The sequence below is a fragment of the Hipposideros armiger genome, unplaced genomic scaffold (genome assembly GCF_001890085.2).
Source record: "Hipposideros armiger isolate ML-2016 unplaced genomic scaffold, ASM189008v1 scaffold_51, whole genome shotgun sequence".
Lineage (NCBI taxonomy): Eukaryota > Metazoa > Chordata > Mammalia > Chiroptera > Hipposideridae > Hipposideros > Hipposideros armiger.
The window spans coordinates 634,131-651,032 of NW_017731401.1; the positions used below are offsets into that span (position 1 = coordinate 634,131).

A 16,902-nucleotide genomic window follows, 5' to 3' on the forward strand; every position below is an offset into this window, starting at 1 on the left:
TTTTTTTTTTTTTTTTTAAGATTTTATTGGGGAATCGGGAAGGGGAACAGACAAGTTGCTGTTGTTTTGTTCTTCAGTGTAGTTGTAGAGGATGTTGCTTCACAGGCCCAAGTTGGCACCATCATTGTGCTCTTCCCGGGCAAGGCAGATCAGTCACCAGCCTCTGGACGGCCGCTCACGCTGGCTGCTTGGCTACACACGGTAGCCCATGGCAACCCACTGCAGCAAGGGACTGCAGCCTACGCCGTCGCTGGCAACTCGAGGCAGCCCAGCCCCAGGTCGAGCTGCCGTTCAGCATCTTAGCTGCAGAGGGCAGTGTCACTGGCCCTCATGTGGGATCCGAACCGGGGCCCTCTGGCGTCCCAAGCCAGTTCTTAACCAATGTGCCACACGGCTGGCCCAACATCACACCTTTTGAAAAACAATTTGCCAGTTTATATTCCTTACAATAGTGATTTTATTTTTAAGTGATTACTTCTTAAGAAGTAATTAGAAATGTAAATTAGTTTTACGCACAAAGATGTTCCTTGCTCCCCTGTTTATAATACAGAATGGTTAAATAAGTTAGAAGGTTTGATGGATGGTTATTTGGAGTTAGCTATACTCAAGGTTAAGAGCATAACCCTCCAGACTGCCTAGTTTGTCCAAGACTTCTGACACCAGCTGCAGAGGAATTTAGCAAACTGCACAGTCAGAGAGAATAGTCGCCACAAGACAGCTCATTCAGACCCAAGCTCCAAGTTCAGGAGTCCCCAGGGCTACCTTCACTTCAGACCAGCTGGCTACAAATGAGGGGCTTCCCATGACTGCCCTCAGATTTGATAATTTGCTAGAATGTTGAATGACTCATAGAATTCAGGAAAGCACTATACTTAAAATTACGGTTTTATTATAGCAAAAGGATACAAATTAGAACAAGCCAAAGGAAGAGACCCATAGGGCAGAGTATGAGAGGGTTCTAAACATGAATCTTCTTTGTCCTCAGGGACACGTTCCCCTCAGAGCATTGACAACACACACAGAATATTGCCAACCTTGGAAGCTCATTTGAGCCTTTGGTGTTGAGTTTTTATTGGAGCTCGATCACATACTGCCTGCATGACTAACCTTTAGTCTCCCAGCCTTTCCTACAGGTTTGGAATAATACCTTTAGTCTCCGTTTACTTCAGAAGTTGCAACAGATCTGCATATCCTAAAAGCCCCATCATAAAAACATTGTTAGACTGTCATGTGGCCAAAGCTCCTGGAGAAACAAACACACTTCTAGCAGAAGGACATTTCAGAGGCCTAGCGATTACCTCCCAGTAGCCAAGGACAAAGGCCAACTCTCTGTTTCGGTAAAATTAATTCTTCAGTACACAGTAGTTAATGAAAGCGGTATTTACCAAAATTTTAATCACCTGGGACCATGCTTATGTATAATGTTATGTGAGAAAATTACAATTTAAAATATGTATGTAGTATGATCTTTGATGTATACAGTATGATAAATAATGTTAGGTATCTGCAATGTGATTTGATACATATAAAAAAACTAAAATAAAATATACCAAAATATTAACGTAATTTTCTCTGGATGATGGAATTATGGGTATTTCTCAAATTTTCAACTATCAGCATATACTATTTCATTAGTTAAAAACAAGTTTTCTTTCTTTCAAAATTATGTCTTCCTTTATAAGTCTCAACAGAGAAATTAAAAATATTAATTTTTTATAAATATTAATTAATTATAAAATTATAAATTATAATTTATAAAATATTAATTAATTATAAAAGTGTTTTGGGGATATGTAAAAAAAATTGTAAAAGGAAGAAAGAATAAAAAGTTGGAGATCAATACTGGATTTTAAGACACATTCACATTTTCAAGTTTCTGAAATGGTATGTGTCTTATAATCAAAGTGTATGTGATTTGTTAATATTTCTTTATTCCTATAAAGCTGTTATTGATGATGTATCTTATAATCAAAGGTACATTAAAATCAGCAGCTCAAATATAAATGAGCAGACGATAACGTTGCTGTGAGAGGGACCACTCAGGTATTCTGCCATCTGTTTGTTTTTAAGGCTAGAACTCCATTCATTGAAGTAAAAATAGTGTTCATGAGAAAAACTTCAAATATTTAAGAGATTTGTTAGAAGAGCTAATGTCCTAATGGTACTATATGTATTAGAAATTAAAAATAATTTTTTTTTTAATTGGGGAATGGGACCAGTCAAGTTGTTCTTTAGTCTTCATTGTGGAGGGCGCCAGTAGCATCTGACTGCCCGTTGGCAGCTCGTGGCCTCTAAGCTCAAGGTGCTGTGTTCAGTCTTAGTTGCGGGTTGGCGTAGCCACCATACCATATGGGAGTCAAACCAGCAGCCTTGTTAAGAGCGCACGCTCTATCCACTGAGCCATACGGGTAGCAGTTCAGCTCAAGGTGCCGAGTTCAGTCTTAGTTGCGGGTGAGCGTAGCCCACCATCGAACAGGCAGTCTTCTTGTTAGGAGCACGTGCTCTCACCAGTTGAGCCATCCTGTCACCTGTTGACAACTCAGCTCAGACTCAGCGTCATTGACCCATGGGGGAATCGAACCGGCAGCCCTGTTGCTCAGAGCTCACGTTCTTAAGCTAACTCTTAACCAACTGAGCCACTCGGCCAGCCCAAAAATAATTTTTAAAGAACTGTAATAACATTGTAGCAATGATTTTCTAGTTCAGATTTAGCCAGCTTTCACTGTGGCTTGAATGTCTTCGAAAACAAGTTCAATTTTAATAGGAATTTAAAAGATGTTAATTCTTATATTTAACAAATCCCAGTTAAGCAATTCAAAGTGCCTTCATCATTATAGCAAATTCTATATTTAAATGAAATCAGGTAAGTAATGGCACATAGAAACTTATTTCTTATATTGAGTCCCAATCACTGATTTTTTTTTTCAGACAACAACAAGACATAAAGTACTTATTATGGAATTTTGTCCATGTGGGAGTTTATACACTGTTTTAGAAGAACCATCTAATGCCTATGGACTACCAGAGTCTGAATTTTTAATTGTTTTGCGCGATGTGGGTACGTTTGTTTATATAATTTTATGTATATGTGAATATATAATGACATAGTTTTAAAAATAAGTTTTTTACATTCAAAACCAAAGACCTTTATGCAAAGCTTTCTTAGATATGACACCGGAAGCACAGTACAAAAAGAAAAAAAAAAGATAAATTGGACTTTATCAACATTGAAAAGTTTTGTGTTTCACAGGAAATCAAGTAAATGAAAAAACAGCCCATAGAATGAAAGAAAATTTTTGCAAATTGTATATCTGATAAGGAGTTTTTATCCTGACAGCTCAACAATAAAAAGACAAATAATCCAATTTAAAAAGGGGCAAAGGATTTGATAGATACTTTTCCAAAGTAGATACACAATAAGCATGTAAAAAGATGCTCAAGATCATTAGTCATTAGGGAAATGAAAATAAAAAACCACAAAGAGATACTACCTCATACACAGTAAGATGGCTAAAATCGAAAAGACAAAACAAAAGCAAGTGTTGGTGAGGATGTGGAGAAATCGGAACCCTCCTGCACTGCTGGTGGGAATGTAAAATGGTGCAGCCACTTGGGAAAACAGGCTCGCAGTTCCTCAAAAGGTTAAACATAGAATTACCATATGACTTAGCAATTCCATTGCTAGGTATTTTTACCTAAAAGAATTAAAAGCATTCCACACAAAAACTTGTACACCAATATTCACAATAGCCAAAAAATGAAAACAGCCCAAGTGTCCCATCAACTGATGAATAAACAAAATGTGGTATATCCGTACAATGGAATATCATTTGTTCATAAAAAGAAATGAACTAGTGATACATACTGGATACATACAGTAATATAGGTGCACCTTGAAAAATCAGGCTAAGTGAAAGAAGTGAGACATAAAAGGCCACCACATTTATGTGATTTCATTTATATGAAATATCCAGAATAGGCAAATCTACAGAGACAAAGCCGATTAGTGGTTGCCAGGGGTTTGAGGGGAGGGCAGATTTCAGGAGTGACTGCAGTGGTTTTGGGATTTCTTTTTGGCATAATGAAAATGTTCTGAAGTTAGTGGTGATGGTTGTGCACTCTGTGCCTGTGTATTATTAAAAAACACTTTAAAAAGATGAATTTTATGATACGTGAATTTTGTCTCAATAAAGCTGTTATTAAAATATATATGTCAACCAAGGGGAATAACATCTTGGAAAAAAGTGATCAATATTTGAGGACTAGGGAAAGCCCAGTGATGAAGAAGGTGTAAGGTTAGTGGGAGTTCTTGCACTTGACAATAACGGCAGTATGGAGACCATTTAGGTGAGGATGAAAGGAGAGAGAAACAACGTATGCTACAGCCTGTTTAATCAAATAGAAGTTCGATATCTGATGCCTTCTTAAGTATACTGGTGGCCCCGAGTTTTCATAATTAAATGTTGACACCCCTAAACTTTTTTTCATCTTATATTTAGACATTCATCTATCAGTTGTCAAACAAGTGTTTTAAACTATCACTCAGTGACACTACTTATCAGTTAACCAAAACAGCTTAATTTCAACAACCTTCACCCTTAAAAAAAAAAAAAGAAAATGACCTTTCTAGAAAAGCATGAGAAGTATATTTTTATGGAAACAAGTCTGATACTGCCTCTTTCTATTAGTTTTTTTACTATTTTATGTATTGAGTCCAGTTTATTTTTTGTGGAATTTTTTTCCCAAGGTAAAGAAATATGAAACTGGTGAAAGGTTGATATCTTTTTTTTTTTTTAAAGATTTTTTTATTGGGGGGTTGGGGAATGGGAACAGAGAAGTTGCTGTCCTTTTGTTCTTCAGTCTAGTTGTGGAGGACATTGCTTCACTGGCCCAAGTTGGCACCATCATTGCGCTCTTCCTGGGCGAGGCAGATCAGTCGCCGGCCTCAGGACGGCTGCTCACGGCAGCTGCTGGCCACTGGCCCCTCACGCTGGCTGCTGGTTACACATAGTAGCCCATGGCAATCCACTGCAGGAGGGGCTGCAGCCTATGCCGTCGCCGGCGACTCATGGCAGCCCAGCTCCAGGTTGAGCTGTTGTTCAGCATCTTAGCTGTAGAGGGCAGTGTCACTGGCCCTCATATGTGGGATCCGAACCGGGGCCTCTGGCATCCCCAGCCAGCTCTTAACCAACGCGCCACTCAGCCGGCCCAGATATCTTTCTTAAGTTGAAGCAGATTGCCTACATGTACACAGATATGACCAAAAGTATTTTAGGAAGTCATACGCTTAAGACCATTTTGTTCCCTTTTCCTGATACTATTTAACAGATTGGACTCTTCCTTAGACCAAATTGACCCTTATCATTCAAAAACTTCTTATGACTCAAACATGAGATATAAAATATACTACCTATTCTTTAATTAAAATGACTTTAGTCCAATTTATGTATTGAGTGAATATGAATGAATTATATCAATGAATTTAGCATGCACCGATATACACATAGATACCTATATTATGTTTCCCTTTGTTTTGTATTTATTGTTGAAGTGGGTGGAATGAATCATCTCCGAGAGAATGGCATAGTGCACCGTGATATCAAGCCGGGAAATATCATGCGTGTTATAGGGGAAGATGGACAGTCGGTGTACAAACTCACAGATTTTGGTGCAGCTAGAGAATTAGAAGATGATGAGCAGTTTGTTTCACTGTATGGCACAGAAGAATATTTGGTAAGTCATGTGTCACTAATAATGTTATTTAATGAAGCTGGATATATTGTAAATAGGGGTAATTGGTCAACCAAGTAACTATACAATGTGTTATGTAATTTATATGACAGAGGTTAAATTTTCTATTTTAATCAACATGGTGTGTAATAAGAGAATTAGATACTTGTGTCTAAGGGTCCTGTTATTTTTCTGTTAAAAGTCATAAGTTTTGTAACACTCTAAATATTTAAATTTTACTAATGCTATGGATCTATGTTAAAACAAAAAGCTATCTGTTCACTCCAGAAGCCTCTAGGTGGTAAGGAGTCCCTTTTTTGGATCAGAGCAGCTAATATATTGCAAGCTTATTATAATAGTATTCCCTGTAGAGCAAAATTCATTAGAACTCTGAAGCAGGAGAGAATTCAGGGAGATCAGTTATTGAAAGACAGAAAGGACCATTGTTAGAAACATACAAAAAATGATATGCCTTTGAAAAGATCTAACTTGAAATGTTAGAAAGCTAGAAAAACTTTGTGGTTGAAATGGTGTATATAGGTGTGTTTGTGTGAAGTTAGAAACATTTGAAACTTAAGAAAATATACTTAAAAGTAAGTACATTTAACATGCAACCAGGAAGTTTATAGTATATAGCTATCACTAATTGTTCATGGCTCTGGGTTTTGTCTTAAACGTTTTAGATTCTGTGACTTTTTCTCTAGTTTGATTCTGCCATTGTAATCTTATAACATGAGTAAAGTCTAGCTGACCCTATAGCTTTATTCAATTATTCTAAGTCTGGCATGAATTCAGGTTTCTTAAATTGTTCTATCAATATATAACCTTAAATTAATCTGTAGCTATATTTCAATAATTTTTTACATGAATGCATTTTATTAGAGGAAAATTATTTTGATAATTTTTTTTTAAGATTTTATTGGGGAATTGGCGAAGGGGAATTGGGGAAGGGGAATAGCGCTGGGGAATCGGGGGAAGGGGAACAGACAAGTTGCAGTTTTTTTTGTTCTTCAGTCTAGTTGTGGAGGACATTGCTTCACTGGCCCATGTTGGTATTATCATTGCACTCTTCCCGGGTGAGGCAGATCGGTCGCCGGCCTCTGGACGGCTGCTCACGGCGGCTCTTGGCAGTTCACACCAGCTGCCAGCCGCTCACACTGGCAGCCACACATGGTAGCTTATGGCAGCCCACTGCAGCAGGGGCTGCAGCCTACGCGGTCACTGGCGACTCACGGCAGCCCAGCTCCAGGTTGAGCTGTTGTTCATCATCTTAGCTGTAGAGGGCAGTGTCACTGGCCCTCATGTGGGATCCGAGCTGGCGTCCCAAGCCAGCTCTTAACCTACCGCGCCACTCGGCCAGCCCTATTTTGATAATTTTTAATAAGAGTACTTAAAAAGGATTACATTTATTTATCCAACAAATATTTATGGAGTGCATACTGTATATCAGGCACTGTTCTAGCCACTGGGACTTTAATAATAAACCACATGTACACGATTCCTGCTCTTATGGAACCCACATTCTAGTGGGGAAAATAAGTAAACAAGTAAATAAGATAAATTCAAATAATTGAAGTGTTGCAAAGACAATAAGATACTAAGATGAAGAGTGATTCGAAGGAGAAAGATAGCTAGGGAAAGCCTGCTTTCAATCCCAAAGGAACTGACACTTAAATGAAAAAAGAAGTAAGCCATGCAGAGATTTGGGGAAAGAGCATTACAAGTAGAGGGAACAGCAACTGCAAAGGCCTAGTAACAAGAATGACCTGGGATGCTGGAGAGAGAGAAAAGATGGCAGTTTGGCTGGAATTTAGTAAGTGCAGGGGCAGGTGGTAGGAGTTGGAGAAGTAAGCAGAGGACAGCCAGATCATCCAGGGTAGTAGTTTCAATCCTGTATGATCAGCTCTTTTTATAATAAATGTTTTGCATGTTCCCTTCAGTATCTTGAAATTCGTAAATAGTATAATCAACCTGTGTATCTAATTAATGGAATAGCATAATATCTTAATCATAATATAAAGGAAAATATTTATAATAAAATCAAAGGTATTTAATACATAAAAGTTTAGGAAGCACTTCAGTGTCAAACAAATTATCAGAAACTCGCATCTATGTGTAACATCACTTCTAATACAGGCTCTGTGATAACTTGCAAGTTGTGAATCACATATCACAAGTGGTAGTGGTGTCACTGACATGATTTTCCAAAGCAGTGAATAATCCTTGGTAGTTTCTAACTAAATACAGTAGATTTACATATAGCTTCATTCTTGTAGCTACAAAAATACTTCATGTTACAATGGCGTTAGATCATTATAAACAGACTTCTCACCTACACGGGTGTCTGGCAGGATATTCAGAAGTCATGCAGGATGCGAGAAGCTTGTTTTTCAAAACTGTCTCATATTTGGCAGGATGTCTCCCATCTCTGGTCTCTGCCCACTAAATACCAGTAGCCGTTCCCAGTTACTGTGATGACCAAAACAGACAGTGGTCCTGTACCAGCCTTCATGAGGCTGATCCCCTGTTACCAACTATTAATCTTCCATGCATCTTCCTAGGATCACAGTTTAGCTTTTGCCTCCAACAGACTTAAAATGGAAAGAACAAAACATTAAATAAATGAACTCCAAGTCAATGCTGTACTGTAGGCTGAAATTTTACTCTAATCTTTTTCCTATTTCAGATTATGCCCAGCCCCATTTTCATATACAGTGCACCAGAAGTTATAACATGAGATAAATTATAGCCTGAAGCTCAGCAATCTAGAAATATTTCCATAATTCAATGAAAACTTCTCATTTTGGAATTCCCAGGCCAGATGTTAAATCTTCTCCCCTTTGTGTGTTAAAGTCCAAAGAAAACACCAACTTTTCTTCCACCGTTTTTAATATGATGGGTATCTTAATTACATAATCTGGGAACTTGGCAGTAGCTCTATCCTTATGCTTCTGCTCCAGGTGCAGAGGCCCCATAAAACCAAGCCCTGGACAAGCACAAGTAGCACATACAGGAGAGAGCCATGTGGCACACATGCCAGCCCAGCAGTCAGTCGCTGTCTAGGGAATACCTTCCAACTCTACCGATTAGGTAGCATGTTATTGCACCATTTGAGGAGACCCCTTGTCTCTTAGAATCGCTGTATCTCATCTCCTCTGCCCAGATTAGCGGCCTCATATTCCAGAAGGTATCAGGCATGTCCAGGACTCTTGGCCTATTCACAGCACCATTTATACACTAAGTACCAACTCCTAGGTCTGAGGTCTCACTAGCACTTCTTTGGACAATAAATAGCTACTTTGTGTGCTCTGCCACAGAACCAGTAAAACCACTCGGACCCCATATATCTGGTACACATTTGTTTGGACACTCGCTTCAAACTCCTTGTGCATATCATTGCTTGTGATTTCTCATTAAAATGTATTTCCCAAGAGTCTCACCTCACCCCTGCCCCCATCTCCAAAAAAGTCCAGGGATTGTGACTCTTTGGGAGGCAGATTCATAGACCGCATCACCTCCCAGCAGTGTGCCGTGCATTGGTTCCCAGTGCCTTGGGCCACAGCCAGGTGTCATAAAGCACTGTTTTCATCTGGCATCCTTGGATGACTGACTCTGCTTTGGTCCAGAGTACACTCCTGTAGCTTTACCTTCCAGGAACCTTCAAGTTCCAGGGCATAACTTGCAAAAAGGCAAATGTCAGGAGACCAAGCATGTGTGACCCCTGGTGGTTCCCTGCAGAGCTTAATGTCCATCATAATCTCTGAATCTGTACGCTGCTAAGGATGTCCTGTAAGACCCATTTGTTCTCTGCAAATGTAGTATAGGACATGTGCTTAAGGACATGTGTTTAACATTAGACCAACTACTTGTCCTGGTTGCTAGATCCCCGACGAACCCCGCCAGCCTAGTCCTCTGAATTAGTTCTAGAAAATTCAGCTTTCATCTCAGAGCCCAGATGACTTGCTCTGAAGGATTGCATGTAAGGGATGAGGGAAAGGAATCAAGGCTGCCTGATAGGCTATGGGTATGAGCAACTGGATAGATGGTACTGTTCACTTAGGATAAAGATTAGGAGGAAGCAAATTTGAGTGGGAAGACCAAGAGTCTGTTTGGATATGTTAGATTTCAGCTGCCTTTTAGACATTAAAGAAATCCTGAGCTTAAGACAGGAGGTAGTTTTTAGAGTGAAAGGATACACATAATATTAATGCCACAGGCCTGAGTGGGATATAAGGCAGTTATAAGTGTGGACGGCTATCTTGTAAGGTTTTGTTATAATGGGAAGCAGAGAATTGGGTGATGACTAGAAGGGGTTATGGGGTTAATTTAGGGCTGTTTCTTGTTTTTTTTTTTATGGGAGATACTAAAGTGTGTATATAAGGAATGATCCAGTAGAGGTAGGGAAATTGATGCATAAAATAAAAGGGACAGTTGCGGAATTGATTTCCAGCATTGGTGAGACCATACGATGGGCTCCACAACACAGATGGAAAAGTTAGCCTTTGAAAAGAGCAGTTTCATCGTAACTGGAAAGTAGTCCTGGAGGCTGGATACAAACTCAGGTAGGTTGGTATTTGATAAAAGGCATTGATTCTTTGGTTGCTTCTATTTCCTCTTTGACGTACGAAGTCAGGTCATCAAAATTGAGGGTCAAATGAGGTGGTGTTGGAGGTTTGAGGAGAGAGGGGAAGATATGAAATAATCTTTTCAGATTGGGAAATTATTAGGAAAATATGATAGAATTTCTAGGCACTATTGAATCCCCATTTTTGTATAATGTATTGCTATAGAACACAAGTTAGTAGTTTTTCCATCTTTTTTTGTTAAGCATCCTGATATGTATGAGAGAGCAGTGCTAAGAAAAGATCATCAGAAGAAATATGGAGCAACAGTTGATCTTTGGAGCATTGGGGTAACATTTTACCACGCAGCTACTGGATCACTGCCATTTAGACCATTTGAAGGGCCACGTAGGAATAAGGAAGTGATGTAAGTGGTTTCTGTATCTAAAATTTGAAACGATTTTTTAAATGTATCTTATCTTATTTTGTTGTATCAAATGTTAGAGGCATATGCTAATGAAATCGATTTAGCCTTCATTTCTGATATTTTAAGCTATTTCGTTTTTAATAAGACTGCAGCTTTATAAAAGTATAGGCGTAGTTTCTCATATTGTGTTTAAATATCTTATATACAAAGTATAAATGGTATCCAGTCTTTGGTACATCAGTAAAAATATATTGCTTTCTGGATTTTATTTCAGCACACTGTTTATTTCCCTTTGTGTACTTATTAAGGTTTTTCCTTCATATAACCGAAAAAAATAGTACATCTGTGGATTACTAGAACTATTACTGTATCTAAAAGAAATAGAACTCTTACCCTGAACTAATCTGATTTCTTTTACCATTTCAAAATAACATTTAATGTAATACTGAATTATTTCCTAGTGTTGCAGTTTCGGTATAAAGACTGAATGGATTTCACTAGTGCGTTATGCATTTATGTACTGCCATAATTATTAGGAAATAATCACTGTATAAAATCACTTTTGCAGACCAAATAATGGAGGAAAAGAGAGATGGAGTTCTAGATGTGAAATCTACTATAAAATTCACCCATACATTTACTACACACATCTTTTTACCTTAAAAGAAATTAGTGAATGACTGCTTCATAAGAAACAGCCAGTCCATGAACACATAAAACTATGAGGTTATGAGTGCCGTTTAGTTTAGTGAATGATTTGGGACACTATCTTAGTGACGCCCAGTGTGTCCAACCATTTGTTTTGATCTTACCATTTCTCTCAGACGTTTATATATTTGACTCTGCCTTTTATAAGCAAACATAACTTAATCACACCTGTAAAAATATAATCTTGAGTCTCATCTCAGGAAATTGAGGGAAGAGGTATATTTTTCCTTTGTTGGTTTGAGGAAGTAAAACCAATTCAGCGGATGTGATGACTTTTGCCAAAACCTGGGTATCTAAATGGTTTCCAGTAAGGACAGCGTACATATTCATGGGAAGAAGACAGCTACTACTGTACTGATGATTTTGGTATAGCATCATCTTGAGCCTGCTTCAGCAGTGCCCTTTTTATAAAGTCTCTTAATTAAGGAAGGCTGAGAATCATTTTGTGTTTTCTCATTAAATATGAATTGTGCCTAACAGTTAATAATGTCATATATATGTTTTAAAGCAAGATCAGCATTTCTTGCTGCCCTAAAAATGGATTAAATAAAAGTATGATACTCCCTAATAAAGGAAACATATGACTCATAAGCACCTAGGAATACCTGATGATTTTGTCTGACCACCATGTGGTCAGATATAACATTAGAAGAATTTATTTCTTTATTTGCACAGAAACTTAACTTTTTATGAACACTGATGCTCATGAATATTCAGAGTTGCTTGAAGTAGTATAATGACTGTTTTACTTTACTGAGGAATGATGCATTCATCTCACATTATAGCAGTGTTGATCCCTTTGCATCTCATTTACATGTTGTGAATATGTTTATTATTTTAAATTCTTTTTCAAGAATTTATAAGCATCCCCTTAAGAATTCTGCCATTTGTTTTATTCATGTCTCTTTTTTTGCATTAATCTCACATCTCTACTTATTCCTCCATAGTCAGATTCTTCTCATGTGAATGTAACTTTTTCTCATATTAATTTCCTTCTTTCTTGAAAAATCTCTTAAGACAGAAATCCTGACTCCCTCTGCTGAAGAAGCAGCAAGCAGTCCAAACCAGTTGTACTGGTTTGTTCTACATTTTTTAAGAATATCTTGATTTGCTGAGAGTACATTTATGTAGACATTGACCAAAAAGAAAATTATGTCAGAAATAATGTCTATAAACTTATATATTAGATTCTGCCATATTGTGTTTTACATTTTCACCTGGGTAAACGTATTCTTGAAGGTATGGAGTTCTTATTTCTCTCCTGCTTTCTGGTTTTGTTTAGGAAAGTGTTGAAATCTAAAAGGCTGCTTTCTTTGACTTGCTACATCCTTATAGTATTCTTTTCCTTTCCCATCCAGCTCTTTATTCAGTTATCTTTATTTTTATGACCTTCATCAAGAATCAACTTAAATTTGACTTTCAATTTTGTGTTGACTTTCAACACATCTATTCCTGAATGTGTATGTATTTTTTCAATATACAAAGAATCTTTCAGATACTGTGCTGTGTAGAGTTTTATCTTTTTTTTTAAATGCTGTTATTCATTCTGCAGTAATTTTATAGTCCACTTGACTGTTCCTTTGGATAATATGGATAAACAAAATTAGATGATATTTTCACGATCTAGAGACATTCTGTAACATAACTTTTTTGTGTGTTTGCTCGATTTTTTCAGATGGAAAAATTAATATTTTTGTTGTGAACATCAAGATGCTGTTATATGGCACTCAGAATAATCATACAGCCACTATTAATAATTGTACAACCACTATTCCACTTCAGTCAGTCAGATTCAAACTATTTTGATTGTTTTATGGATCCTGTGAACATCAGTCACAAAGTTTCATCTAGTAGATAATTGTAGGTGCACCTGAGGAGATACTTTTGCAAAGCCTATTGAAAGATATGCAATAATTAACTGCTTATTTTATTTTGCTTTTATTCCTCCCAAGGTATAAAATAATTACTGGAAAGCCTTCTGGTGCAATATCTGGAGTACAGAAAGCAGAAAATGGACCAATTGACTGGAGTGGAGACATGCCTGTTTCTTGTAGTCTTTCTCGGTCAGTATAGTATATTGAGTTCTCCTCTCTTGCACTTTGGTGTTTAGAATCTTTGTCAACTAAAATTACAAATACTTAAGTGTAGTTTTTTATTTGTTTGCTTTATTAGATATTATTAAAACATATGCTTTGATTTGTGATTTTTATTTTTTGTCTTTGTGGCAATGTAAAGATTGATTATAAATATATAAATAATTCTGCCAGACCTCTGTTAAGACATAGGGTGTACATTTGGAGATTGCTAATCACTAGCCTTAGAACTTTCTGTTCAGTGTGGGAATCCAGCTTAGGGCCTTAGCATCTTTTGTACTAACCTCCACATTGATAGACCACAAATTGTGGTATAGGTAGGAGTAACTAGAGTTCTAAAACACAACCACTCAAGAGGTTTAATATATCCTCATTTAAAAAAATTTATTCACATTACTCAAAAGGTGAGAAATAATAGTTTTCTTCTACCTTTTTCCAGCATTTCAAATGTTCATATGGGTCTTATTTAATTTACTAGTAGCCAGAGCTCAAAAAAATTTTATTTCAGATATGAATTCTGTTATCACAAAGAAAGATTTAAGGTAAAAGACATTAAAAGGAGAGAGTAAATGATTTTAGATTTTACTCGAGTAATAAAGCCAAGACACTCAACAATATTTAGAATTTGTGATTAATGAGTTAACTTCCATTTTTTCTGAGTGTGATAATTGTATAACCCGTAAGTGAACATACCCATACAGATTATGATTTACTGGCTTAAAACCTATTATAATTTATTGGTGCTTTTTGTATGACTTCCAACATGTAAATAAATACATACATACATACACAAATAATAAGCTAATAAAATATTACCTCATTTTATGTATTTCTGTGAAAACTCATTTACACCAAAAGTTCCACTGCTAAAATCATTTTTGAAAACCACTCTTGACAGTTTCATTTTTGTTTATAAAAATTTTCAAAATAAAATTGTGTCATGTGGCTAGAATTACCAGGATAAATTAATTTTATTGGAAAGCAGAAATTTAATATTATAATAGTGATTTGTGTTAAATTTTGATTTAGAAAGTACTCATTTTGATGATCTCAGGCAAAATGGATAAAATTTAAAGGGGTCAGCAGCAATTCCACTTTTGGGTATTTATCTGAAGAAACCCAAAACATTAATTGAAAAAAATATATGCACCCCTCTGTTCACTACAGTGTTATTTACAATAGCCAAGATATGGAAGCTACCTAAGTGCTCATCAATAGACAATTGGATAAAGAAGATGCGGTACATATATGCAATGGAATATTACTCAGCCATAAAATAATTGTAATCTTACCATTTGTGACATGGTGGATCTAGAGGGTGTTATGCTAAGTGAAATAAGTCAGAGAAAGACATACCATATGATTTCACTTATATGTGGAATCTAAAGAACAAAATAAACAAAAACAAAACAAAACAGAAACAGACTCATGGATACAGAGAACAAACTGATGGTTATCGGATGGGAGAGGGGTTGGGGGGCTAGGTGAAAAAAGTGAAGGGATTCAAAAGTACAAATTGGTAGTTACAAAATAGTCATGGGGAATGTAAAGTACAGCATAGGGAATATAATCAATAATACTATAATAACTATGTATAGTGTCAGATGGGTACTAGACTAATCAGGGAGGAATCACTTCATAAATTATATAAATGTCTAACCACTACACCGTACACCTGAAACTAACATAAAATAATATTAAATATCAAAAATCATTAAAGGTCAGGAAATTAATACTTTCTGTGTAGCAGTTATATTCCTGAAACTCAGAATCAATAATTTAACAATCTGAACTACAGATTGCATATTTCAGGAGAGTAACAGGCCTTATTTACCTAATCAGTCTTTAGCACACCAAGTTATAAATTCTTTGATAAAAATTGCTTAAGTACCAGAAAGTATATTACATGATCTTGTTTGTTTGTTTGTTTGTTTGTTTGTTTGTTTGTTTTAAATAGTAAGGATGTTAAGTACTACTAATAAGCAATGAAAACAGCTACCAAAAATGTAACAACTGCAAAAAATGATAATCATCCTCTTTTTTTTATTTTTTATTTTTATTTATTTATTTTAAATTAGTTTCAGGTGTACAACACAGTGCAATAGTTACACTTTTTACCCCTCAAAAGTGACAGCCCCCCGCCCCCAATCCACCTCCTCACTTTCCCCCCCCCTCCCATATCATACATATCTATTACAATTCCATTGACTCCACTCCTACACTATACCCATCCTCTTATATGTATTAGTCAAGACTGGATAGCAAGTGAGAAAAACCTAACTCAACTGCTTTAAGTGAAAAAGGAAACAGATTAGCTTTATAATTAAAAGTTCACATGTGTATGTGACTTAAAGCCCAATTAAATCCTCAGAGTCAAATTGTATCAATACTTGGTTTCTTCAGATCTTTCTGATGTGCTTTTCTCTGATTTCTCTTTCCTCTCAGTCAGGCTTTTTCCTGGCAGCCACAGGGTGGCTGCTGACATTCCCAGACTCACATTCTCACAGCTTGGAAAACTCAGTGGGAAAAAGACTTTCTTTCCTGATAGTTTTAGCAAAGATTTCTGGGTTGATTCTCATTTAACTAACCTATATGCTACCACCTGGCCAACTCTGACTAATCATAACCAAACCTGGCTCCTGTGTCCATCTATGCACAGGGCGTAGGGTTAGAGAGGAGAGGTGTGGATTTCTTACAAAAGGAGGGAGAATATAGGTACCTGTTAGGCAAAAATTTTAAATATCCATATGTATTCTAAAAACTGTTCACAGATAAGGAATTGTCCCAGTGCTTGTCACATAGTCAAGAATATATTTTTAAGACTATTTGAAATTCCATAATTGAGAGTCTTTTTGTGCATATGTTATAATTCAGTGAAAGCATGGGAAAGAATAAAAGTAATTTCATTCATTTTTTAAAATATTTAAGCTTATTAGTAAAAAATTATTCCTATTTGAATTGACACTAATTGATTGCTAGATGATTATAGTAATTTTACTTCCTTGTCAATGTAAGAAACATCGAAACCTGTAGAGAATTTGTATGAGTTTATTTGAGACAAAATGACAGTATATGCTGGGAAGCAAGATCTCAAATGCTCTGGAGAAGGGCAGCTCTCCAGCTTATTTTATGCTTTAGAATCAGAGGAGAAGATGAAAGGAAGGTGCATGAAATCCATTGGTGGTAGATTAAGTTGACAGGAGAAAGCATAGCAGGGAAATCTCTAGGTTGGGTAAAAGGCAAAATGGAGAAACACTTACCTCCGTTACATTGGTGGGTACAGGATATTTAATAATTAACATTTACATCACATAAAGATGGTATGCAGGGAACAAGATAACAATGAGGGGTTCTGTGGTCTCTTGCTCTAGTGGTCTTGTGC

At 36.6% G+C, this 16,902-nt stretch overlaps 1 protein-coding gene across 1 annotated transcript in view; it reads left to right on the forward strand.

Moving 5' to 3' along the window:
* Positions 1-16,902, forward strand: part of TBK1 (TANK binding kinase 1) — a 44,066-nt gene that overhangs the window by 8,669 nt on the left and 18,495 nt on the right. Inside the window, 5 exon segments of the mRNA XM_019640556.1 lie at positions 1,122-1,230; positions 2,903-3,058; positions 5,552-5,733; positions 10,559-10,719; positions 13,380-13,490. Of these exon segments, the coding sequence (XP_019496101.1) occupies positions 1,122-1,230; positions 2,903-3,058; positions 5,552-5,733; positions 10,559-10,719; positions 13,380-13,490 (719 nt within the window).